General features: G+C 32.2%; 2 protein-coding genes and 1 long non-coding RNA gene across 4 annotated transcripts; all 3 read right to left on the bottom strand.

Annotated features, from left to right (window-relative positions):
* Positions 1 to 345: 345 nt before the first annotated feature.
* On the bottom strand, positions 346 to 12979 carry LOC130449910 (kelch-like protein 5). The gene is made up of 7 exons (XM_056787987.1): positions 12528 to 12979; positions 12250 to 12477; positions 8847 to 8967; positions 8559 to 8790; positions 8109 to 8364; positions 7551 to 8056; positions 346 to 7482 (listed from the first exon to the last, which is right to left on the bottom strand). Exons 1-7 carry the CDS (start codon positions 12779 to 12781, stop codon positions 7247 to 7249), a joined length of 1833 nt encoding a protein of 610 aa, XP_056643965.1. The 5' UTR covers positions 12782 to 12979; the 3' UTR covers positions 346 to 7246.
* A 377-nt stretch (positions 12980 to 13356) lies between these two features.
* LOC130449914 (uncharacterized) lies at positions 13357 to 15488 on the bottom strand. The gene is made up of 2 exons (XR_008910508.1): positions 15354 to 15488; positions 13357 to 14893 (listed from the first exon to the last, which is right to left on the bottom strand). It is a non-coding gene; the product is annotated as an uncharacterized LOC130449914 (long non-coding RNA).
* A 1485-nt stretch (positions 15489 to 16973) lies between these two features.
* Positions 16974 to 25086, bottom strand: LOC130449911 (BLOC-3 complex member HPS1). 2 transcript variants are annotated; one of them, XM_056787988.1, is made up of 9 exons: positions 24874 to 25086; positions 24637 to 24783; positions 24472 to 24584; positions 24176 to 24421; positions 22765 to 23044; positions 20927 to 21317; positions 20672 to 20814; positions 17931 to 18121; positions 16974 to 17722 (listed from the first exon to the last, which is right to left on the bottom strand). In XM_056787988.1, exons 1-9 carry the CDS (start codon positions 24985 to 24987, stop codon positions 17545 to 17547), a joined length of 1803 nt encoding a protein of 600 aa, XP_056643966.1. In that variant the 5' UTR covers positions 24988 to 25086; the 3' UTR covers positions 16974 to 17544. The 2 variants fall into 2 exon arrangements, with proteins under 2 accessions (XP_056643966.1, XP_056643967.1); XM_056787989.1 differs by having other exon boundaries at positions 20672 to 20789; positions 20926 to 21317; positions 24874 to 25068.
* Positions 25087 to 26404: the final 1318 nt, after the last annotated feature.

Raw genomic sequence — 26404 nt, 5'->3', positions numbered from 1 at the left:
ATTCGCCAGATTTGGCTTCCTGTAACTTCTTCCTCTTTTCGAAACTCAAAAATCCACTTTGGGAGTCAAGTATTGAAGCCATGAAAAGTAATTTGCTTAAGGTATTGAAGGCTGCAGAAGCTTAAATAAGTGTATGAAAGATTGGATTAAGCATTAGCATGCTTGTATTTGTTGAAAAGGAGCCTATTTTAAAAGAGATGATAAAGCTGTCCATATCAAATTTAATCACTTGGAATACTATATTAGTACCCCCTTTCATCTTAATACCACGTTTACTATTTCCTGTGCTTTCACTTTACGATATAAAATTATTCCAATTGTTGCTGAAATAAAATAATTATGAACTTGATTCAAAAACATTTATTTTTTTTTAAATTACATTTTTGGTTACCAGAACGAGCCCTGTTGCAAAGGTTTTATCACATATTTATCTTAAACATCTAACATTTTCCGAATAATAAAAAAAATGGAAACAAAATATATCACAGAAACGATTGAGATTTTGTTCAAAGGGATTATGTATGATTAAATTTTATTGCTATTGACACAAAAAAAATTAAACTAATCCAGTTTGGAACACACAGTTAAATAATTGTCCCAATGTGTAAAATATAAAAAAAAATGATTGATTTAGGTTGTCTAAAATTCTTGTCATCAATATTTACTAATAACCCAAAAATTTTCCTTTTACAGTTTTCACTTGAGACACATTTGGATTGGAGCTTGCTCACCCAAAACTTTTACAAATAAATGCCTCAAACAAATTATGTAAAAGAATCTTCGGATGTATATATTTAGACGATTCACTTTTGATGAAGAGGAACTTCTTTTCAAATCAATAAAACGTTTTAGGTATCAAACGATCCCATATAAAAATTAGCCGTTACAACAATCATTAAATTTAATTTTAAATTTTGAATTTAAATAAAATAAAAATCATTTACTGATAGGTCTTTTCAATCACTCCGATGATTAACTCTATAGTGTTTATGTCTGCATCATTTTATCCTAGATCTGCGTCAGGCTAAATCTGTGGCACTAAAATTATTTTATAAGAATATTCCAATAAACTGTCTACTTTCGCATTTAAAATGATTAACGTCTAGTTTTTGTAGATGGCATAACTCTGATAGAGACATTAAAGAAGCAATAAGAAAATTGGAAGAAGAGAAATAACAGAATATAATTTGTCCCTTATATCAACTAGAGACAAATAATTTATGTTTAGCTGAAGCAGAAAAGTTTGGAAGCATAAGAGTATCCGTTAAGAAAAAATAACATACATAGGAGACATGAATATTAAAGAAGGAAGGTGAAGACATATTAAGAGGAATCTAAAAGAAACAAGCATGAAGAGTGAGGAGACTATATAAATATATAGTGATACATTGAATACCAGTAGGGTAAAAAGAGGAAAGAAAGTGAAATTATGACTGTAGTAGAAACCTATTGTTGCCCTGATTTTGTGAAAAAATATCTAATGGATAAATTTTTCTCCATTTTCACAAAAACATTGGAGGAAAAGTCACAGCTGTGAAGAAAAGTGCTAAAATGAATTATAGTTTATAGTAGGCTATAATTACTACTACTGCAGATATCTGTCGGAATCAATGAAAGGACCTAAAGGAGGAATATTACAACTAAGTATATAAATGTAGATAAGATATTTAGCACATCTTAAAGTTTATATTTTATATATTCAGGGTGACTGAACCGGTAAATAATGTCAAAATTACACAATGCTGATTTTACAGGAAACTTACACATATATATGCTAAAATTGAATTTTTTTTGGACAACGCTTGTTTGTACAAAATTGGTAGCTGAAAATCTAATTCTAGGAATAAATAGTCGAGGACTCAATAATCAAAATAATGTTGTCTGAAAGAAGGAAGGAATTCCTCTTTATTAAGAAAAAACATTAAGTAGATGACAACATGGCCTGCACCAATTACCACTGATAAAGAAGTATCAGAGTATCTCTTCCTGGGACCTAACAGAGATCAGATATTTGTACCATCGATCAATTTTGATGGATAAAGGTCACTACAAATCCTATTTTTCTCTTTCAAGTACCATCTTTCAAACGGCAGCTATTAACTGTTTAACCATTATGGTAAATGTTTGGCTCGAAAAGTGTTATGGTGACTTTTCTTTGGGGACGTCAACTATAATTGATTGGTATAAGGAGATGAAACAATTCCTTAAAATTGTGATGGAAAACTGCCAATTGACATTTAGAAACATGACAAAGATATCATGTGAAAGTGTTTACACTATTTTCTTCTTTCCAAATGTAGAACAAAAATAATAGATTTTCTTTCTCAAAGTTATGAATTGTTTCTACATCAACCATAAACTCCAGATTTAGTCCCAAGCGATTACAAAGGATCTGAAAAGCTGCTCCAAGGAAAGAAATTTCAATCCCATGAGAAAGCCGTATTGAAATAGACTCTCTAAGGAATGTATTTTAATGAATAAAACAAAATTTGGTTGGAAAACTTTTTTTTGCTTTACTTGACCGGGTATTGAAATATTTCTTGTTAGAAGAATCAAGATATTCTTGTGTTTGACATCAGAAACAAAATAATAAAGTGTCCTATGATTTTGATTTCAGTGGTGAAATTCTATTCTTTAGTGTTATGAAATAGTCTGAAGACAGGAGAAGTTCAATATTTGCATTGATAATTGAATTGATTAACCCTCTTCAAGGCAATAGTAAATGATATATGTCAATAAATTTGTAGATAAAATTTTAATATTAGCTGAAACCATTAAAACAGAACTCGATGAACAGAAAGTTGATGAATACAAAATTTTCATTTCTTCCTTTTCCATTTGTTAGGCTATCGAGTATTCCTGTAAAATAGGCATTATTTAGTACACTTTCAGCCTTAATACTTATAAATAAATGCGACCGGATTTTATCAGTCTTTTGGTTTAAAATATCCTTAATATAAAAAAAAAATTGATGAAAAACATACAAGTTGAGCAATAAAATGAAATTTCGAATTACAATATGAAAGGCAGACTTAAATTTTTCAATATAAGTTGATTTTGGCATATGTTTAAAAAATTTATAATTAACCGACAGTACTTCATACAAGCGAAAGGTTGAAACTAAATAAAAAGGAGAAAAATAAATTGGGAAAGTGAAAACGGAAGACATATGGAAAAGGACAGACAAGGAAATAAAGAGTCTGAAGAATAAGAAATTAGCGAAATTATAAGATCCTGGAGACTAGGATGTCTGGGACACTTTGAAAGAATACCAGAAACAAGAACAGCAAAGAAAATGTCTCATATAAATATGACAGGAACACGAAAAAAAGGGAGACACAAAAAGAGATGATATGTGCAATGGGAGGCACAAGGAGAGATCTAACGAATAGAGGAGTTCTGGACTGGAACGTGGAGGTACAAAGAGATCTAATGGAGAGATGAATTCTGGACTGGAACGTGGAGGTACAAAGAGATCTAATGGAGAGAGGAGTTCTGGACTGAAACGTGGAGGTACAAATAGATCTAATATATAGAGGTGTTCTATACTGGAAGGTGGAGGCACATGGAGATCTAATGGATAGAGGAGTTCTGGACTGGAACTAAAATAACTTTTTGAAGCTCAAATTTCAATTCATTCGTTCATCTTTTTGACCATGTATTTTTACATTTTTTATAGTGGTTGTTAGAAAAACTGAATGTTCTTTGTACAGTTTAAATTTTCACTTCCACGTACAATCTTTTTAGATGTTTAGGTGGTGTTGGAGGTGAGGTGGATCTTTGTGACTGGTAAAATGACTGTATCATCAACAAAAGTTCCTGTTGCAGTATTTTCTATCGTACATAGATAAGACATAATATTTGTATTGCCATAGAAGTGAAGAATTACATTATTTAAAAATATAAATGTTCATAAATATCGAATAAATTATTTGTTTCACTTTGATTAAGGTAAAAAATCACTTTTTTGGATTTTTTATAAATTTTTAAAGATACCCTTAAATCGTTTAGTACAAATATCTGGCCAATACGTCAAAAGTTATCAAAGCTGATATTTTGACCAATTTTCATAAAAAGTTATTCTTGAAATTTATGCTAAAATCAACATATAAGTGAATAAAAAAGTTTTTCTTTCGTATAGTAATTTAAATCACAATTTTATTGGATTATATTGAGGACAATTATGAGCCGTTTAAAAAATATGCAATGTGGCAAACACATCTAGAAATCTCAAACAATCTAAAATCTGAAAAAAACTAAAGGAAATAAACAGTAAAAACACGTGATGTAATACATTAAGCTACAATAATGGAGACTCAAGTGGTCCTCGAAAAAAAAATTAACCAAATTGTCTGACATTATATCATGGATATTATCACCTTTAAACAACGTTGCCATACTTCCAAAATAGTATAAAGATCGAGATTTTAAATAGTATATATCACTATGTCATTTTAAATTAAAACAAGTACCTAATTCAGGAAGTGCATCAAATGTATGAGTTAAATGAGAGGGGGGAAGCAGAATAGAAGCAACTGGAATTAAAATTTAATAAAAGCAGGGCCGGATTAAGCTAGGGGCTTGGGGGGCTAAAGCCCCAGGTTCAAGAGGGCCTCATCATTTGGAAATCATTCTGTATTTTTTGATGTGTTGATACCACAAATCTAACGTATTGATATTATTTTGTGAATTTTTCCGGGTTTTCGAATTCCTTAAGGGGGCCCCGTCATTATTTTAGCCCCGGGCCTTATAAATCTTAATCCGGCCCTGAATAAAAGTAGTTGTGATGGTTGGTAAACGAGAGTGAGGTTAACTGTAAACCACAATAAATCAATAAACGTACATTTCAACTCAATAAAAACACACGTACCATTAGAATATAGCAACATAATAATCCTCGTATCTATATAACGTTCACCTTATAAACAGTAACATTACTATTTGTATACATATGAGAATCAGCAAATAGAGAGATAGATATAGACACACACGTGTAGTTGTCGACAGTGACATTGCAATCAATGTACTCACTGATCAACGTGTTGTCAGAGGTCAGTAAACATAATATAGTGTAAGCATTATTAAATGTGTAAGTTGAAAATATACCAGTGATTTGAGGATGTGGTTTTATTATGTTCCCGCTGATCGAAGGCCCTCGCCCTTCTATACCACACGCCGACCCTTGAATCACCACAAAGTGAAAGAGTCAGATGAAAACTGAAATGAATTGAAATTAAGACGAAATATAGCAGGAATGCAAAGAAATAAAACTGGTTGGAAAGAGAGATGATGGTGTAACAAAAATTTTAATAGAAAAAGTATTCACTTTAAAACGAAGTAGTAACAAGGAAAAATGATATAAAAGCATGTCAAAATATGTTCGTAATTATAAAGTTGTATGTTTTTCGACATTTAAATTAGTTTGAAACAAAAGTAACATTTTTTAACAGCTCATTGTTGTTAATTTGAAACCATATACGACAGAAACGTATTTATACTTAAAATTATCAAATACAGTAGATACTCGATAATCCAATACACTCAGTAATCCTACGCCTCGCCAATTGATTCAAAATTTGGGGTTTTTTGTTTTTTTCTTGGTTTTTATGAGTGTTTCTTTATCTCAGCTGTAAATATAACAAATGAAATAAATAAATAAATACTATGCAAAATGAACCACAGCTACATGATATTGATACCACAGAGGCTGATTCTTCAGGGATCTTTATGGTAATGATAACGATCAAAATTTTGTACCAAATGAGATTGGTTCAGAAAGTGAATATGAAGAGAACGAATATGGATATCTTGATATGGGTGAGGGAGATTGTGTACAAGAAAACAATGATATATTAGTCGAGAACATCAAAGAAAGATACATACAAACAAAAAGAAAACCTGACACAGGAACCTGGAAGAGGAAAGAAAGCAAGATCAAGGGTGAAAAATATTTTGGGTTTAGAAAATATCTAGAGGGAAAATGAACAATTGACGTAGCAACACCACCTTGTGAAATGAAACATAGTGTCGAATATTCACCGAAGAAGATAGGCAGCAAATCTTCAACCACTTTTGGCTAAATATGACTTGGTCTGAAAAGAAAATTTACATTTCAACTTTTGTAGACACTACGGGTCCGAAATATTTAAAATTTTTTATGTACTATATACCATTCATAAAAAATAAAAGCAATTGGATTTTCGTGTTGCTTACACATCCACTGTGATTTCCAGATCTGGATCCTAGCGACTACTGGTTGTTTTCAAACTTAATGAAAAAAATATACAAACGATAGTCATCGCTGAAACAGAGGCCGATTTTACATAAATTTTGGACCCCTGGATGTATTGATAGATAGGTTAACTTCTAAATTACCTAGTTTTTTATAGTTTTAGGGCTACCAGTTAAGGTAATGGCGTCTTCTCTTGCGACAAATCCTATTTAATCTTATTTAAGTATTAGAAACTCCCTAGATACTCATCTTGGAAAAAATATCATTGAGGAAAAGGCTTGGTGAATTTTCTTCGGGAAAATTAACCTTTAATGACTTTTATGTGGAGTTTATAAGCATTGACGATCCTCAACGTGGAAAAGAGGCGATTGCAACAGCGACTATTGGCTAGTTTCAAACCTGAATGGATGGATTCACGTCATCGCTAAAATAGAAGCCTTTTGTGAGACAAAGAAAAATGATATAGAGAAGTGATAAAACCCCTGGACTGATTGTATCACTCTAGAAAGAAGACATATTATAAACAAAATGTGAATAAAATCCTTGTTTTTTGTGTACTACATATTATATATAAAAAATAAATGCAATTAATTGAATTTCCGAATTGCTTCCACATCCACTATATTTTCCAGATCTGGATCCTAGTGACTACTGACTGTTTTCAGATCTAATGAAAGAAATATCATTCAAATGAGAAATTCATCGTTAGAACAGAAGCCTATTCTGATTCCAATGGAAAAAAAGGTGGGAAAAGCCCTGGACTGTTTGTATCACTCTAAAAAGCAACTATCATGATGAACAAAGCAAAAATTTTATTAAAAAACTTGTTTCACGTGTACTAGATGGGTTAATGTAAATTTTTTTCTTGAAAAAAGAAAATAAGCAAATGTAAGGAAATAAAAGTGACCGAAACTTGAACTGGGTGTCTCATCTTACCATTATCCATATTTATCAATGTCGTATACGGTTTCATCAAACTGTACTCATTCAAAATAAACAATATTAAATTCATAATTATTCCTTATTTTGTACACTATTATTAACTGCGATAACGCATGCGCCGGCGCGTCCCGTTATTAGCGGCGCCAACGTATTCCACTCGTTAGTATTCGGATCATATTGTTCGACAGTACGAAGATAATGGCTACCATCGTAACCTCCTATAGCAAATAATTTATCACCAAATAGACAAGCTGCAACTGCATCTCGTTTAGTCGACAGAGACGCCATTTGTGTCCAAGAATCCGTATCTGTAAATAATTTATTGATTAAATTAATTTGACAATAAAAGAAAAATCAAAAAAATTGTTATACTTACTGGGATCATATCTTTCGACACAATCAAATCTAGATGCGGCTGGATTGTTAGCAGGAGCATCTTGTCCTCCCATAGCATACAAATATCCATTAGCTACAGCTACACCAACTCCACCTCTTCTCCTAGACAAAGGAGCTACCATAGTCCATTTGTTAGTGTGAGGATCGTAACATTCGACAGTACGAAGACATGAAGCACCATCCCGACCACCAACGGCATATAATTTACCTCCTAAAACCCCCATACCGGCAGAACACCGTTGATTTTGCATCGGAGCGACATATTGCCAGCTACGAGACGAAGGATCCCACCTTTCGACCGTATTGAGATAACTCCATCCGTCATGACCGCCGACAGCATATAAAGTACCTCCTAAAACTGCTACACCCAAACCGTGCCTGTGAGTGTTCATAGGGGTGAGTTGTGCCCATTGACCGCTTTCCATATCCAAACATTCCATGCTATTTAACGTTTTTAAGCCATCTCTACCACCGACTATCAATAATCTGTTTAATAAATGCGAGTATATAAGTTGAATGTAAAATTTGGAAAACTTACTTTTCTCCCATAAGTGCTATTCCAAACTGCAACCTCCTTCCATTCATGTGATGCGCTACTACCCAAGCATCACATCTTGGATCATAACTTTCTATTGTTGTAGCACCCTTATTTTTATCCATGCCTCCGACTACGATTAATTTTCCTAACGTTGCTTTTCTTGGTCTAGTTCTTGCGCTAGACATCTGAAGACGACGTTTAGGTAGTAAGTGCCATTTCATAGCTTCCATTATCAGTTTTTGGCAAGCCATATCACCTAAAATAATATTATCAACAATAAATCCTCCAGTAAAATTAACTAAAATTTTGTTAATCTTGCAAAAATATTGGGAGGAATTTGAACAATAAATTCCTATATGGGGGTGACTTTAAATGACCCCTCCAACATTCATTTGATTTTATACCAGCTGCAGCGTTAAAATTGATTGGGAGTGTAATTTTGTTTATTACCTTCACATACAGGTTCTACTTGATCTGTTAAAAATGCAGGAGTTAGAAGAGGTAACTTGACTAATCCCAATAAATGTCCGATATATTGACGTCTACTCTCAGGATCATGTTGAATCCACATCATCAGAGCTTGAAAAATGTGTTCTTCGCATGTTACATTCAGGTCATCGTTATTAAGTAGAGCAGACATCTGATCAACGTTCAATTGAAGAAATTCTTGGTTTTTGATTACCTTGAAACAATAATATAAATTTCTTTATATTTTAAAATTATCTTGTGATAAGATACCTGCATGAAATGTTGACTTGTGTAAGCATTTGCTTCTTGAAGTAAACTCGAACAAGCCTGATGTTCTGCAAATACTGCTATTCCCAAACAGTTGCTAGGATGTAATTGGTGAGCTAAAAATCTGTAAAATTTATATAAATGTAGAACAGTAATCAAAAAGTATATGCTAAAAAAAATTCGATTATATATACAAGCTATACATTCTATTTGAATTGTAACCACTCAAATTGAACTCTTTTCACCCTGTATTTTTGTGGTTGGTTTTATCCTTATTTAATTAATTATCACTTATTTTTGAAGCATCAATTATTGTTTTTCTGTCCTGCATCTGTTTGTTCCAATTAGGTACTCTTAGATTTTGCATATCTTGAACAATCTAATATTCACATTTATTTTTTGATCTACAAGGAAATCTTTCTTCGTTCGGTCTCCATTTTGTAATTTTCCTTGTACTCTGCCATTTTCCCATTCTTTTAATGTATCCATACCATTGTATTATTTTTGCTGTAATTGTATTTACTATATCCTCATGTTCTAATATCTTCTTAATTTTATAGTTAATTAGTCTTTCCAATTTTCACTGGTCCATGAATTTTCCTAATTATTCTCCTCTCATATATTCTTAGTTGTTCTTCGTCCATATTTGTTAGTCTCATAGTTTCAACGGCATAATGTTGTACTTATTATATAACCTGTATTTCACATGAATTATTTTTCTTCTCTTTGTGTCATTTTTGTTGCTTATCATTGTTCCTAAGTACTTAAAGGGGTCGACTACTTTAAAGATGAGGTCATTTATCTTTTGTGAACTTCCTTCTTTCTTTAATTTCCATATATTTTTTCTTTTTTTGATTTATTTTCAATCCTCTTCTTCCTGTCTCTCTTACAATTTTTTCTAATGTGCTTTCAAGACTTTTTCCGTCGATTGCTAATAGAGTTAAATCATCAGTATATGCTATTACTTGTTTTGATTTATTAATAATACTTCCATTGATATTACATTCCCTTTATAAGCATTCAACTGCAATGTCACAAAATACCGCTGAGAATCTGCCTTACCCCAGCCTTTATTTTAAATTCCTCCCCTTGCCCTAGAATTTAGCATAGTAATTTTCACCAATCGTATAAACTTTTAGGGTTCTTGTAGTTTTTCCATGTCATTTATAATTGTTCTCCTTTTCAGACTGTCGAATGCTTGTTTGAAGTCGATGAATAGCATTTACATACTAATTTTGTGCTCATAGCTTTTTTCTATCACTTGTTTTATACTATGTATCTACTATTGATTTTTCTATGTTGGAATTTCCTCCCTTCATTATTGGTATAATCAATCCAGTAGACCACTCTCTCGGCATTGCTTTTGTTTCTCATACTCTCTCTATAATCTTGAATATTTTATATCCTATGTCCTCTTGTTTTATTGTGTTTCAGTTTCTTGATTATGTCATTACATTCCACTTTCTTCATTTTCTAGTATTATACCATTGTCACTAATATCATCTTTTTTGTATTCACTGTCTTCTTCCATTAATAATTTTTTAAAATACTGACTCCATTCTATTTCATTAATATTTGTTATAGTTCGTTTTTTGTTTTGTTTCTTTATATGTTAATATAATTTTACATTATTTTTGTATCATCATTTTCCAAGGTGTCCATACTATCATTTAGCCATTTTATTTTTTTGTTTTTATTATCTTTGTGCTTTCGTTTCTTTTTTTTTCTATATATATATATATATATATATATATATATATATATATATATATATATATATTACCATATATACATTATATTTGGAATTGTAGCTGCTCGAATTGAGCTATTTTGTAGCTTCAACATTTATTCTTCATTTATTCTATTTTGTATCTGTCTATTTCATTCACATACTACTAGAATTTTCATATCTTCAAAAATCTGATCTTCCCAACTATTTTTGGTCTTCCTGACAGTCTGTTCTCTTTCAGTCTCCATTTCTTGTTGGTGTCATTGTTCCAGCTAAGTACATCATTAATGGTCTAATAATCGTTTTATATACATATATCTTGATCTTCATTCATTTTGGAGTTTACTTTTCAATAATTTCCTATTAGTATGAAACCCATCCACTTTCCTTCTGTAACTATTTCATTTAATATTGTCTTCATTATTCTTCTGGTCACTACATCAAGAGGATAGGTGATTATTTAACCACCACTTAACCTTAAATTCCTTCTATGTTTAGTGTTGCCGATAACAAATCGCCTTGCCCTACTCCTTTCTTAATCACAAACTCATGAGATTCTCCGTTAGGTGTCAGTATGTTGACCCTTGTTTAGCACATAGTCATATTGATCAATCTTCGTAGTTTGCATCTATACCTTATTCTTTTAGTGCTATCAATAAATGATTTCTTTTTATTTTGTCAAATGCCTGTTGAAAATAGTTGAAGAGCACCTCTATGTCTATGGGGTGCTCATGTTCTTTTTACATTATTTGTTTTATTGTGTGTATTCAAAAGTACGGGAGAGAGATAGAGATACTCATTTGATTTAACCTTATTAGATTAGTAATAATTAAAGTGAGATTTAATTTTTGATGAATCTGATATAGGATCCTTTTCCTCTGTGTGGATTGGATTTGGATGTCTGTTAATTTTTTCATAATGACAATACATTCCTCTTCTATTAGTTTTTCTTCATGATCTAGCATTGTACCATTATCATTTATATTCAGGGCTGGCTTTCAGCAGGGATATGTGAGGCGGCCTCTCCAGTACCCGCGTTTCGGGGGGCCTTACGCAGCGGAGCCCTGTGAACGGCCACACGAACGCGATGAACTTTTTCTTATTTTGTTTCACAATTATTTTCACTTGTATGATTTTGTCGTTAGATTCCAAACGAAAATTTTGTGTAAATCCAAATATTATTTACTGTAGCGGGCCCCTGCCATTAGAGGCCATAGCTGCAACCCCAGTCCTCAATTCCTTGATACTGTATTATCATTATTACAGTACAGCCTAAAATAAACAGTACTGAAATATAAGTATTTAAATGTGCAAGTTGCCATACCAAAGTAAACTAATAGACCTGTTAAGTAAATATGAAATAGTTAATTAGGGTAAAGAAAAATATTTCTTTTTCTACAATTAAATCTCTATTATTGTATTGGGTTTTGCAACATAGGGGTAGGAGGAAGGTTATATGCGAATCTGTTGGAGGGAAGACTCGCGCCCAAGGAGGCGCAAGATCTGCCCAGGGCCCCACAATGGCAATGACCGGCACTGTTTTTAACATCTCCTTCATGATCACTGTCTTGTTTCATTAATTATCGAAATAACTACTTCATTTTTTTCTTTAATATCTGTTGTAGTATGTTTTCAATTTTGTTTTTGTTCACCACTATAAATCTAATAAAAACTCACCTAGAACATGCTTCCACAACTTCGTGTAGTAGCATTAAGCATGCCGTGGATAGTAATGTTTCTACATTGTCTTCTCTGATTTCTATACATCCTGTATAACAATAATCAACGACTGCTTGTAATACATCCCCATTTACATTAACTAATGTTATTTCTGACTCGTCATTATTACTAAGACTTCCTGTAAACATCGCTGAAAAATACTCACTTGCTGCCGATAGCACCAATCTACAAAAATATATATTTTTAATCACGAGAAATAATATTAACAATCCTACCTATGTGCTTGTACTCGTTTTCCATTTGATCCTGCAATAAGGGTGACATCACAGAGTTTTCCTGCTTGTAAATAATTTTTCATACATGCAAGACTGTGCTCTGCATGACCCTCGCATCTGAAATGCTCCAGGGTTGAAGAGACCGTTGAACAAAGAGACATGGATAATATACTAAATTCACCTGACAAGTTATTAATGCTACCTTCTAAACTTGTATTTCCTGAATCTTTGGAAGGACTCTCGGCAATAGACATTTCTATTTGCTTCCAAAAGTTGTGTATAAACGCTTTTTATACTTTCTTTGTTTAATTGGGAAGGTAAAAAAACATTATAAAAAATTGTTTTGGAAGGTCGGTGAACCAGTATTCTAGTAAATAAGATAAAAAAAACTATTAAATTGTAAATTAACAAAACAACTGTTGTTCGTTTAGTATATCAATGTCAACACTGACAGTTCCGATTTGGTTGTTCGTTTGTTCAAAACTCAAGTGTTGATTATTCTTTGTTTAATATTTATTTGTTATGCGGAAATAGTATTTGATTGTTTGATTAGATTTTTATTAACAAGCAAATTTAAATATTAAAAATAATGCGATATTATTAGGAATGTTTTTAAGTACCAAAATTGTATATTACACAGATGTTTGCGCAGCCATTACTTTTACAACCAATCACGATGCTTCTATTATCATTCGCAGCAAAATTTAAAGCAACATCGAAGATGCCCGGTGTCATGGTGCTTATAAAAGTGTATGTAATTCTTAAGAAAACTGTTTTAACTTATTTATAAGGGTTTTTATATTTGATGTATAAAATAAAATGCTTTTGGTTATTTATAAGTATACAAATTAAATTAGAACTTTATTAAAAACTGCCGGAATATGAGTTAAACTACAAGAATTGAATCCTACTTTTGTAGAACTAAGTTTTACAATGTTATTGTGATAATTATTTATAATTTTTATGTGCGTAGTTTCTTCAAGACAATACATAACGATATCCATTATGATTAGTAATTAAACAGGTACAAAAAACGGGAATTCGAACCGCGTTCAGTGAATATACACTAGTGAATAGTGTATTGAAAATATAAATAAAGTACTAGTGTATAGTGAAGTGTAAATAAATTAGAGGTAAGATAATATACCTAATAATTAAATTTATCTCACTCTTCAGGATATAAGTAGTAGATACGTATATAAAAAAATTTCGTTATAACAATTTTAAAGTATCTGAAACATTTTAAACTGTTTACTAATGAGCTAATTTCCCAGCTAAATTTCCAAAACATTTTTGGTATATTATGATAGTTTTTGATTTTACATATTCTACAATTATTATGAAATTTTAGTAGAGTAATACTCTAGAAATTCTCTATAATGGATGTGCTGATGAAAGATAAGGAATGTCTTAAAAAATGATTTATCCATTTATGTTTTATTTTACTAAAAATGAATTTGCTTGGGGATAGCATTTTCTTGTATGACTTTGAACTCTTCTATCAATGAAATATTCTGATGAATGTTTTGAAGTGTGGCCATTAAAAATCGAAAAACTAATATTTTTTCAATAATGTTTAGTTCATTTATCAATATTTTCCTTCAATCATGGCAAACAAATTAATTTTTTTATTTTTGGAATCAAGAAAGGTCGCAAGGGACTAAATTTGGTAACTGTCTTAGCTCTAAATCGGACTAAAATATACTATATAATAATGAATCCTGCAATTCGAGAACTTGTTTCACAACCCTGTATAGATTTCAAGAAGATAGTGTGTCTTGATGCTGTATTTCAAGATAGAAATGTAGAAGAAGATCCCCAGATTTCAATCCTTTGGACTTTTTTTATGGGGGTACTTTAAACGCAATGTTTTTAAAATCAAACCACAAATATTGAGGAGCTAAACAAAAGGATATCAAATGAATGTAGATTAATTGCACCCCAAATATTATCAAATTAGCATATCTTGTACAATCTGATCTTCCCATCAATTTTTTTGTTTTCTTGGCAGTCTTTGCTCTCCCAGTCTCAATTCTGTAATTTTCCTTATCCACTGTGTGTTTCCCATTCTTTTAATGTGCCTGTACCATCGCAAATTCATAGTTCGTATGATTTCCCTAATTATTCTCTTTTCATTTATTTCTTGTTGTTCTTCGTCCATATTAGATAGTATCTCAGTTTTTTCTAGGTATGTAACTATTGGTTTTATTGCAGTCTTGTAGACTTCAAACTTGGTTGCTTGGCTTATTATCTGTAGTATGATTTTGTATTTACTATATGCCCTATATCCTGCATGAATTTTTTTGTCTTGTCTCTTAACCCTGTACATGTTTCACTTTGAATCCTTTGGACTTTTATGGGGGTGCCTGAAACAATGTTTTTTGAAACGAAACTGTAATCATTGAGGAAAACGAATATCAAATAAATCAGTAACATAAAAATTTATTAAAGAGCAATAAAATTCGCAATAACCGTATATCCAAGAAAGCACAATTGATTGTGGTGCACTAGTTGGGTCTTTGGTGGTGGACAAACTCCAAACTGTAGAACTGCGAAAAAAAATAAGGAAGGAAACGACAACGCAGATATAAATTACTAAAGTATAAACGAGTAGAAAGAATAGATATGAATAAAAAGGAGCTTATACTCTAACATATAAAAAATTTATATTTTTTAAACTATAATTATACAGGAATCTTTTCTATTCTATTGTTTTTTTTCCAAATAAACATTTACCACAAAATATGCTTATAAAATAAGGAATTATTAAAGTTGTAATTTTTTATATATAAAAAGGAAAGCTTAAAGGTTCTTAGAAAAACTTACCAGCGAATTTAAAGAATAAAAACACAAATGTTAATTTTGTATAGTGTAGAATGTAGACAGAGGACGTTTTAGCAACTAAACTGCGGTTTTATTGAGTTCTTTGAATGAATTGGTCGATAACAAATTAATTTCTTCGAAAACTTTAATTAAAATAGAAGTGACTAATAAGACACAATACGTGACCAAAGGAATATTGGAAATATTTGAAGAAAAACGTAACAAGCCGAATGGCATGTTGGGTACAACTATCTTGTAATAAAAAATAAAAATTTGATATTAAGCAGTTACATAACCTACAAAAATAGCCATCAAATATTGACAAATCTGAACATTTAAGAAATTTATTTTAATTATTAATTAATTAATAATATTTAACTAATTATTTCAAATTGGGTACAGAGTGTATTTAGAAATATGTGAAGGATCTACCAAAATTTGCCGCCATTTATGCAGTACAATGTTGACAACAGTAAAAAACAAATCGACTGCTGACAGTTTAGGGTTAGTGAAAATTAAACAATATTTCAAAAATAATGAAAACTTGGAAGCCGCAATTAGAACATTTTAATACAAAATATGAACGGAATAGTGTTTCAACTGTGAAGAGATTAATTAAAAAATTCCTGTGGACATGATCCGTTGAATGTGCCAAACGCACTAGTCGTCTAAATGTTAATATCGAAGCAGTGTGTGACAATCCAGAAACCTTAATTCGATTTTGGGGACAAAAATTTCAAATTTCAATAAGCTCTTTGCAGGGTATACTCACTGAAGATCTGCGTCTCCATGATTACCCTAAATTCAATTAATACAACAACTGAAGCGTAATGACCATGATCAGCAAAGAAGGTTTGTTGAATGCATTATTGAGTATCAATAAATGGATGCAGATTTTATGAGCGATGAACCACATTTTCACCTTGATGGGTTTGTTAATCGCCAAAATTACCTCATTTGGGGTTCCGAGAACCCACGTGTGATTGCAAATGCATCCACAACATGCCACTGTTTTGGGCTGGAGGCATAATTGGACCATACATTTTTGAACATGAGGCTAGTCAAGCAAAGACTGGTGCTGGTGCTCGATATGATAACACAGTTCTTTTTGCCAAAAGTCGAGGATATTGTTGTAACCTTTATGTGGTTTCAACAAGACGGTGATACATGCCATACAGCCCATGGTACATGAGCCATTTTCAGGTCGTGTACTCTCTCGTTTCGGTGATCAGAATTGGCCCCCTAGATCTTGTGATTTAACACCATTAGATTTCTTTTTATAGGAGTATTTATTGAAAATCACAGATCTACATGTCCACAACCATGCGTGCGTCACAGGAGGAGATTCAACGTTGCATCAACGAAATTTATCCACATTTATGTGTTTAATTCCATAAATAGCCCTGTTAAATGTACTTTATGATTCAATAAAAAGAATACCATCAAAATCTAATTGAAAAAGTGTCCAGCTGTAAACAGCAAATTATAATACGAAGACTCGCCAAAATAGCGCTACTGCAGCAAGTGAAAATGATGGGGATGGATTTTTGTATTAAACTTGGCAAATTTCTAATTGATTGTGCAACATTTATTTTGAAACTTACTCTAAATAAAACACTTAAGTCATTCAAAATGATTTTATTCATAAAATAACAAAAGTATACAGTGATTAACTGAAAAATATCACAGAAATAAATAAAGACAACAAGATTAAATTGATTCACGTACATAAACACTACTATGATTGAAATAAAAACAATTATCACTCTTATCACTCAATAAGTCGGGTGACTGACACACAGATGGCGCTGCCATTGTTTAATCCATATGAGGTTTATGAAGTATCAACTTTTAAAAGACTATGTTTCAAATGTCATGACATTTCGATTAGTCAGAAAAAAGTGACATCCATTTAAGTGAAGCTACTTTTGTTATTTTGAAAACAATTTCGTGTGTTTATTTATCAAAGATTCTGCGAAGCGTTAGAATGATTGTACTGCTTTTGAAGGAGATTACATTGATGAATTTTGGCAAAAAATGTGTTTTTGAAGTTACTCCCACGACTTATTGAGTGATGTGTTATTTCAATAGATAATTTTGGTGTAACACATTTAAAAATTGTATTATACCACCACTTAAAAATAGTTTTTACTATTGTTATCCAATTATCCACCAGAATAGAAGTGATTTATAATTAAAAAAAATCAACAGCTCTTGGAGGATATCCCCTCAATTCAGAAATAGTCGCCGCAAGTCTTCTCGTTTGCTCTAATACTAACGAGGCTGTTACTAGCCCCAAATGTAGACAAAACACTTCGTAACATCGGACTTTAGAAGGTGGTGTCTTCGGGAAACAGATTTTCCTTAACTTCCTAAAAGTTCATTATTCCATTTAGTCACTGTCTAGATAAACAGAATTTTACTATACCAGGTGTCTGATTAAAAGAGATGCATCTAAAGTATATCAAACTCTACTTTCTAATTTGACAATTAAATGTACACACTTAAGTGTACGCACGTCAAAATAATCAGAAAGAGTTCTAGTAACAGTTTTTGTGATCAATTATAACAAGAACTTACTGATAAAAATCCTCGCATAGTATACCCGGCCAACCTGATACTTCTTCAGGAAAAACGACTGGTTTTAGTGCTTGCCCATTGGTATCTTCAAACCATAAAAAATACGCGTAGCTGTAATTTAAATCTTTCCAAATTATGGACATTAAACCGTTTTGAAGTTTACTTTTAGCTACACTTAGCATTAACCATATCTGAAATTGTTACAAACAAGATAATAAACATTACAAAAAAAAACAAGAATCTCGGAAACATTAATATATGTATAATAATATTAAAAAGTGGTTGAAAGATTTTGATCAATTGCCTTTTGATGCAAAAGTATGAATAAAAAGTCAATATAAGGTACAAAAAGAGGAAAAAGTTTAGAAAACAACAGGGCCAGTATTAGCATTTCGGCACCCCTAGGCTCAATAATTTTTTCCGCCCCTTAATCTGGTTAATTAACTTTCCTAAGAACCGTTTTTAAAAAATTATATCTCTCTTATATGTCAATTGATTGATTGAACACTCCACGATGTAATTTTATCATTGCAAGCTTTTTGATTCTGGGCTTTAAGGCCGCTTGACATGATGCAAGACAATATGGAATGCAATGCAAGACCCAATATTTCTTGATCAAAAGCGTGCGCAGATGAGGTTCAGCTGATTGTTTCATGAAAAATCTACACTTGCAACATTATCGATTTGGTGCCATTCCTATTGCATGCAAGTTCTAGGAAGAAATGAATTTCTGATCTGCTGATATCTGGACAGTTATCTTATGTTTCATTGTCCTTAAGAGTTTTTCAAATGTTTTTTTGTATTTTTTTCCGTCTAATTCTATAGCTAAAAAGTTTCCCCTTGTTCTATATATCCAGGGCTTGGTCCACCATCTCCTAGATGCTATTTTCTGCCCATCAGACTCCAAAAGTAAAGCAGCATCTGACCACTTTTTCATATTTACTTTACCTACCTACTGGTCGTTATAATACACGCAGTTATGCCGATTGACCGTAGCGTTCAGCTTGACGGTTGTTTCATCCGACGCAAAATGCGGATCATCCTGACTACATCCGAAGTACCACTCACAAAATTCCAATCTGCGATCGAAATCATCCTCGTGCGTAGAGGAGACGCGGACGGTAAACTCGATAGAGCATGCGTTTCAGCATTGCATATTTTCGTTAGTTGTTACAGGTCGTACAGAACGCGGCGCGTCGGCAACAGAGCCCGTTTTTAAGAATTTCTGGTACATCCGGTGCGAAACCTAATCTAACCCAAAACGAGAAGAGCCGTTTTTGCTTACAAGCTTCATTTTCGTCTTCTTCTGGCCAAAATCTCCCTTCAGAAATAGTTAAGCAAACACAACCCCAGCCCCGCAAAGGAGCTATTCCTATATCAGGGCCTACTCCAACAAACCCCCCTCCTTATCCTACCAAACTTTAACCAACGTATCTCTCTCTCTCTCTGTGTTAAAGGGGTTTGAACAGCCCTACAGCTGGATACCACAGGACCAGATTGGCTTGATTGTGCATTTCTACAAAAGGTTTTTGTTTTCTAATTTGTGCTGGGATCTAATAACGAGAAACCCCTGTATTTGTTTAATATTGATATTAATTTGGTTCTTTTGATTATATATGTGATTTCCATGTTAGAGTCCAGAATTAGACCTAATTACTTGACTTCGTTTTTTTGGGAAAGGGAATTATTAAAACATCGTAATACTGGGACGTAGTGAAGACTATATGGGCTTGATTTATTTGAGTTAACCTTTGTTCACCAGTTGGTTAGGTTAGGTTCTTGAAGTTTATTTGTGGCTACCTGAGGATTGTTGTCAATTACGAAGATAGCAGTGTGGTCTTCGAACGTAGCGAAGGATGTCTGCCTGGTAGTGGGCCTAAAACACATCCCTGCGGCACGCCTGATTTGATGGGGTGCATGACAGAAGTTTCAAGATTAAATTTTGTTTGGAAATAGGATTTTGGGATTAATTAGTAATTTGTCAAAATGGATTTTTTTAGTTTATACAGTAACCCTTTGTACCAGAAACGATCGAATGCTTACTCCACATCAAGAAAAATTGCAGTACATACTTTTTTTTCTTCAAGACTTTTTATTATTTCATTTACAATTCTATCTATGGCATTGTTGAGCGGTGTTAATGTCTAAAGCCAAATTGTTGATGTTAATATACTAGTATGTTGATTTTCTGCACTATTCACCTAATTTGGCTCAAGATGACTGGACTAACAGTAGAAGAGGAAATACTCTCTCTGAATACAAGCTATTTTGGAAAACTACCCAGTCATCAAAATTAAGAAGTGAACCAGTTAAATGAACCATTACCAGTACGTAGAAGACTAAAGGGGAAACGACTATCTGATTTATTAGACGTATAAACATTAAAACAAAAATACGGAGAGTTGCCAACTTCTCCCTCAAATCATCTTCTTCACACCATGGGCAATCCGGAGTGCCGTTGGTACATGGAGACGTCATCTGTGAGTGCCCTGCACTCATACGAGCACGGTTTAAAAACTTGGGCAAGCCTCACAGCTTGCCTAATGGCATCAAAGAGTTCAACCCAAAGCGCCTGATAGGCTTCTCAAAGGACATCGGCCTTTGTTAATATCAAGTGGGGCATGAAACTATAAACCTACTGCTTGCTAAAGAAAGCAGATTGTAAATGAAAAAATTGAAAATCAAAAATCGAAAAGCATAAAATTGATCAAAAGTCAACTAAAATTTTAGCCAAATCTTACCTTTTTCTTATTAAATCTACCTTCTTCTGTATCTAAATCAAGAGTGGGAGTGGTTATCCTGTGGGAATTTCTATCCACGTATAAAAAATGTACCAAACCAGGAAATTCTTCCAAATACTTATTAATTGTTAGGGAATCTCTAGTTCACTGTTATTAAGGAGAAATTAGTAATGAGTAGTTAATGTGATTATTTATATAGTTAGCGTGATAAAAGCATGCGACAGTGTGGAAAACGTTCGAATTTAAAAGGATATGATTCAATAGAGAAATTCTTTATACTTTTGACTTTGAAGAAATCCTCATACAAAGTTATCTTCTCTTTAACTTTCAAAGCTGCTTGTATCACATATTTGGCACTACAACTCAAAATACTGTCATCTACCGATGTCAAACTGAATAATTGTTTTAAATTCTCTAAAAATCCCAAAGCTAATGTTTCCGCTCGTAATAGTGCTTCTTCTGAATTATTTTTAAGGAATTCTTGATATTTTTTCTTAATTATATCCCATTTTTTCATTAATTGCTTGTGGGAATTATCTACTGTGACGTTTTTTGTTTTTTTGAGACTGTCGTGTAAACGTTTGGTTGCCAATTCTAAATTTTCAAAAGCTGATTGTAACGTTTGATTATCACGTTGTATTTGTACCTAAAACAATTTGGGATTTATAGAACACTTGGTGATATATTTATACTAAACAAATCGTTTACTACAACTTAAATTTTCTGATACTTAATGCCATATACGAGGGTTGCTACATAAATGCAGCAATCAATTCCTATGTAACAACAACGAATGGTGAGTTTTTATCATTTTTTTATTATATGTACTAAATTAACAATAAATTTTAGTGATAGAACGAGAAGAAGTTTGTGACGAGGTTCAAATAAAATGATTAAATTGATTGATTGATGTTTGTTTCACTTTTTTATCTAGATGTTTTCCATTTTTCTTCTGTTGTTTTTATGTCCATTTCACTACTAAATTGTTTTTCCAGAGCTTTTGGGGACGTCCTAATGTGTGATATGTTCTTCCATCGTCTATGCTGTGTTTTCTACCCAACACTCAATCTTCTGACTCTTATTCTTTTTTCTTCTTTTATTTCGGGGATTCGCCTGTTTATTTTTCGTTGTCTTCGATCATTAACGTTTTCTATTCCACATATTCTTACTTTTCTCTTTATTTTTCCACTTGTTCTATGAATTGCTATCATTTTGGTTGACTCTTGTAACCGTTTTATTTAAGTTGTGAGGTTAGGAGTTTTTGCAGGGTAGTGTCACAAAATTTCTTGTATGGTTTTAATATTTTTTCTTTTGTTTGCTGTAATTTTTTAGTGTCTCGCTGTCGTTTTTTAGCCCTAGATTATTCTAATTTTTTTACAGCGGATTTACAATCAAAAACCTCAATCTCATTTAAGATCAATAAACTTTTGCATGCGTTTGAGGCATTTTTTCCATTCTGATTGAGGTACCTCCAAAACATATGATTTAAAAGCATTAACTGATTCTTCAGGTGTAGAAAAACGTTGACCTCTCAATTTATTTTTGATCTGCTGGAATAAGAAGAAATCATTGGATGTATGGAATATTTTAACTGTTTGCTTTATTATTTTAGATATTACTCTCTCATTCATGAAAATAGACTATAGTTAGATAAGTTTTGATAAGTTTTCACTGGAAATTCTCCCCACATGTCACATTCACCAATGCCATAAGTAATTCTTTGTAAATAATATTATGTAGATAAATAAAAATTACTCCCCTTATTTTTTTATCTTTATTGAAGTATCTGTAAACAACTCAAATACTCCTCGTACGTACGACAACATGTTCTGAATGCGTCCATCATTAAACATATCAAATTTTCTTAAGGCAATGACAGATTGGACATATTCAGTGTTTCCATATCTCAAAACTTAAGTAACAACCCTCGTATGAATCGGTAAACCGCATGTTTAATATAACATGTAATGTAATAAAATTCATATTTTAAATATTTATTTGCGTTCAACAATATATTTCAACATAAGGGTATCATTAGATAAAAGTATTTTCCTTAATTCAACGAGATGAAAAAATAAATGAAAATTTTATACCTGTTGCAATGTATGTAGATAGGAAAAACTTTCGTATAAACTGGCAGACACTGCTGAATTTCCAATTTCGACTAAATAAACCAAATGAATACCATTTGTTTGGGGCAAGATATGAACGGCGTGTGGCAAACATTTTGGAGTGTCTTCAGGACCAGACAATAGTAATTGGTAACTCGATACTTTTGGTTGGGAATATGTTCCTTCTACTGCTAGGTTAAGACTTTGGCACAATATTGTAAGAAATAATATATCTGAGGGTGCTAGTTCTTTAGCTGATGCACTAAAAAATATTTATTTTGGATTCTTATCAATAATACCATGAGGTTTACTCATAATTTTTATGAAGCACGAAATGAAATATTCCCCAAGATTATCAAATCTATTGAGAAATAAAAAACTTTTTGCATTTGTTTAAATTTTTGAAATTATTTATATTCTGTTAAATAGTTAAGGTATTCCACAAGAAAGACCATTGCTGACCTCATCATTTCAGATTTGGCACAATATTGGTACAGTCATACAAGATATGCCAATTTTTTCTGAAATACGGGGTTGTAAAGTTATTATGAATGGGTCGAAAAAAAATATTGATTTGAATAAATTAATTGCCATCAGGCAAATTCATGAAGGAAATTTACTATTTGGGATGGATGAGATTTCCAAGTTTGGTATTTCTTGTTCTGTGTTGTACTTCTTTTCCTATTTTTGATTATTAGCTAATGGCTGGATTAGAATTAAAAAAAAAATCATGCCGTTTTCATAATTATGAATCACCTCATTACCACAAAGAAGGCTAAACAAACCATTTGCTAAATATATTATCCATGGATGACAGTACTGGTCATTTTAGAAATTTCTTATACATGTCTTCTGCAGATGTTGAGGCCCTAATAAATATTTTTATAGAATTATATCCTCCCTTTAATCTTTAATTACTCGCACAAACTTGTCTTAATCTTCAATAAAATTGCAATAATGACATCAACTAAAAATGCGACGTTCAGACTGAGCATTGTTTCATTATTAGTTTTCCGGTACACATTTTTGCTCTCAACGTTGTAATGTGTAACACAAAAATTAATTTCAGATATGGACCCACTTCAAAATGTTGTAAAATGTCACCTATCCATTGTTGTCTGTATTTTAAATAGGAAAGTTCCTACATTGAATAAAATAATTAATGTTTCCTGTTTTTGTGTCTATTTCTGACAACTTTACAGCCCTGTATTTCAAAAATCAGTTAGATATCTATGAAAAATTTCATATTTTATCAATAATAGTAGATCCAAATTTTAAGAAAATCTGAATGAATTTTATTACAAAGTTAATAAGTAATCACATACAGATGCTCTTAAATGATTTCAATTATAAGTTATATCCAAATTCTAACTAAAATAAGTATTACATTTACCTTGAATAAAGGGATAGTATTTTATTTTGGACTAAAATAAGACCATGTACTTTTTTACATTCAACATGAGCTGAAATGTTATCCACAGATTCCCTTAATATTTTAAGTGATGTAGAACTCAATTCGGAATTGATGAAAAGCTGTTCAACAGCTTCTACGTATACAGATTGATCATAACATATCAATTTTCTCCAATTATCTATCAATTCATTGGTTAATTTAGATTTTTTATTATCTGTTTTTAACCTAAAATTACATTTTAAGTAATTGATAGCAAATTTTTATTTGAAACTTACTGATATACATCTGGACCGCATAAATATCTAACAATCGTTACACATATTTTAGTGAACCGTTGCATATAATCGACTTTTTCTTTACCTATTGCTAGGAATAAATATCCCATATACTACAAAAAAAAGTAAATTAACTATTCGATTTACTCTAAGAAAACAACATACATCTTCAAAGTATACAGTTAAATTGTTCTCACATTCTATGGAAGTATAAGAATTACCAAACTGACAACTCATTATCCTGTGTGATGTTACGATTGGTGAGAAAGCTTGTATTAATATATTAACATCTATAGAATTAGTAGCTACTTCCTAAAAAGCAAATATATCTTACATGATTATAAATCGATCTATTTTTAAATAATGTTGAAAAAATAACAAAAATAATTACTTAATTATTACCTCGGGTAATATTTCTTGTTCGATGGCAAAATTGTTAATATGTTGAATAAATTCTTCGTTATATTTTGTATAAACGACATCATTTAAATGATCGAATATCAATAAACCATTCATAGTTAATGTTTATTTTTAAATTATCTTTTAAAAATATTTTTCTTCCATTTTGACATTACATTTGAAGGTTATGTATCTGGGTATCAGGGCTGCCAAGTCAGGGCGACAGAAATCCGGGACACGCAGCTTTATCAAGCCCTTATCTTGTTTAAAATTAGACAACGTTTGAATGTTGATTTTACTGAAACGTTTCTGTAACTAATTTTTTTTTGTTTACATTGACGTTCAATTTGCATGTTTAGTCGTTTTTAATTACACTGTAAAAAGCTCTATTCCTTTTTTTAATTTAAATTTAACCCAAGAATTTGGACTACATGTGAGAAAATATACTCTCGACATAGGCGTTAGAAGGTGGGATACTCAGTATGCAGGACGCAAGTGTCTGCTTGTTGAGCTCTTGCTAACTTTAGAAAAAACTGGTTATACAATAAACCGTTAGGGTGGGTTATTAAGAAGAACGCCATTTCGATTTAGTAGAACGGCATCAATTCTTCTATTACATTTTTACTGATTAACTTCCAAATCCGGGACAAGCGAATGGAAAACGGGACTAACCCGGAATATACGGGACGGTTGGCAACTTAATCGAGTTTAATGCAGCAAAGACCCAGGCTGTTGTTTTACAAAGAAAACTGATACTGTAGCTCAGGATTTAGTCCTGTTAAGACATAAAATATCACCACTACATTAAATTCGCTTTTTGGGTGTTGAGGTTGGAAGCAAAATGTCCTGGTTAAGTCACGTGGCCGATTTAGCTGAGGTAGCTTCATAAAAACTTGCTATATACTCCGCAACAGCTTCGAATTCTCGACAAGGCCCAGATCCAGCCATCTTTAGAATATTGCTCGCATATTTGGAGCTTGCCTCCAAAGCATACCCTGAAGATGCTCGGCTTGATACAGAAGAGGGCAGTTCGACTTATAGGCGATCCAGAGTTGATCAGAAATTTGGACAGCTTAGAGCATAGAAGAAAGGTCACTGACATTGCTCTGTTTTACCGATAATACTACCACAGCAAATGCTCTTCCGAGACATCTAACATAATCCCGTCTAGACCAGTTTTTGCAAGACAGGCAGACGCGGCTCATGAACACCGAGTTCGCCTGAGCCTTTTTTGCTGCTGTTTGTGGTGCTTGATCAGTAGGAGGATGACTGTGTCGTCAGCAAAAGTTCCTCTTGTTGTATACTATGTCTCTGTGACACCCCTGCTGTTAGGGTAAAATGGTATAGTAAAATGTTCGGACTGTTCCTCATCAATTTCTGTTTGGAAGGTTCTTGGTTAGGTAAGATTTCAGAAGTGGGTAGCAGTTCCTGTGGAAGTTACTCAATGTAGGAATAATTTTTCAAGGGAGAAAAAATAAGAAAGATTCAGGTATAAGTAACTAAAAGAACTAGATAGGAATTGTTAGGTGCGCGT

The sequence above is a fragment of the Diorhabda sublineata genome, chromosome 10, assembly GCF_026230105.1.
Source record: "Diorhabda sublineata isolate icDioSubl1.1 chromosome 10, icDioSubl1.1, whole genome shotgun sequence".
Taxonomy (NCBI): Eukaryota; Metazoa; Arthropoda; class Insecta; order Coleoptera; family Chrysomelidae; genus Diorhabda; species Diorhabda sublineata.
Note: the sequence above shows the minus strand (reverse complement) of the source record. Positions and strands in the feature narration are given on the sequence as shown.

Excerpts from the sequence above, each read along its gene's own strand:
- LOC130449910 (XM_056787987.1), bottom strand. The coding sequence starts at position 12,781 with ATGTCTATTGCCGAGAGTCCTTCCAAAGATTCAGGAAATACAAGTTTA. Across the intron at positions 12,478-12,527 it reads AAACGAGTACAAGCACATAG|ATTGGTGCTATCGGCAGCAA; the intron begins GTAGGATTGTTA and ends ATATTTTTGTAG. Across the intron at positions 8,057-8,108 it reads ATAGCACTTATGGGAGAAAA|ATTATTGATAGTCGGTGGTA; the intron begins GTAAGTTTTCCA and ends TTTATTAAACAG.
- LOC130449911 (XM_056787988.1), bottom strand. The coding sequence starts at position 24,987 with ATGAATGGTTTATTGATATTCGATCATTTAAATGATGTCGTTTATACA. Across the intron at positions 23,045-24,175 it reads ATACTATCCCTTTATTCAAG|TGCATCAGCTAAAGAACTAG; the intron begins GTAAATGTAATA and ends AATATTTTTTAG. Across the intron at positions 20,815-20,926 it reads AAAGAATTTCTCTATTGAAT|CTAGAGATTCCCTAACAATT; the intron begins CATATCCTTTTA and ends AATAACAGTGAA.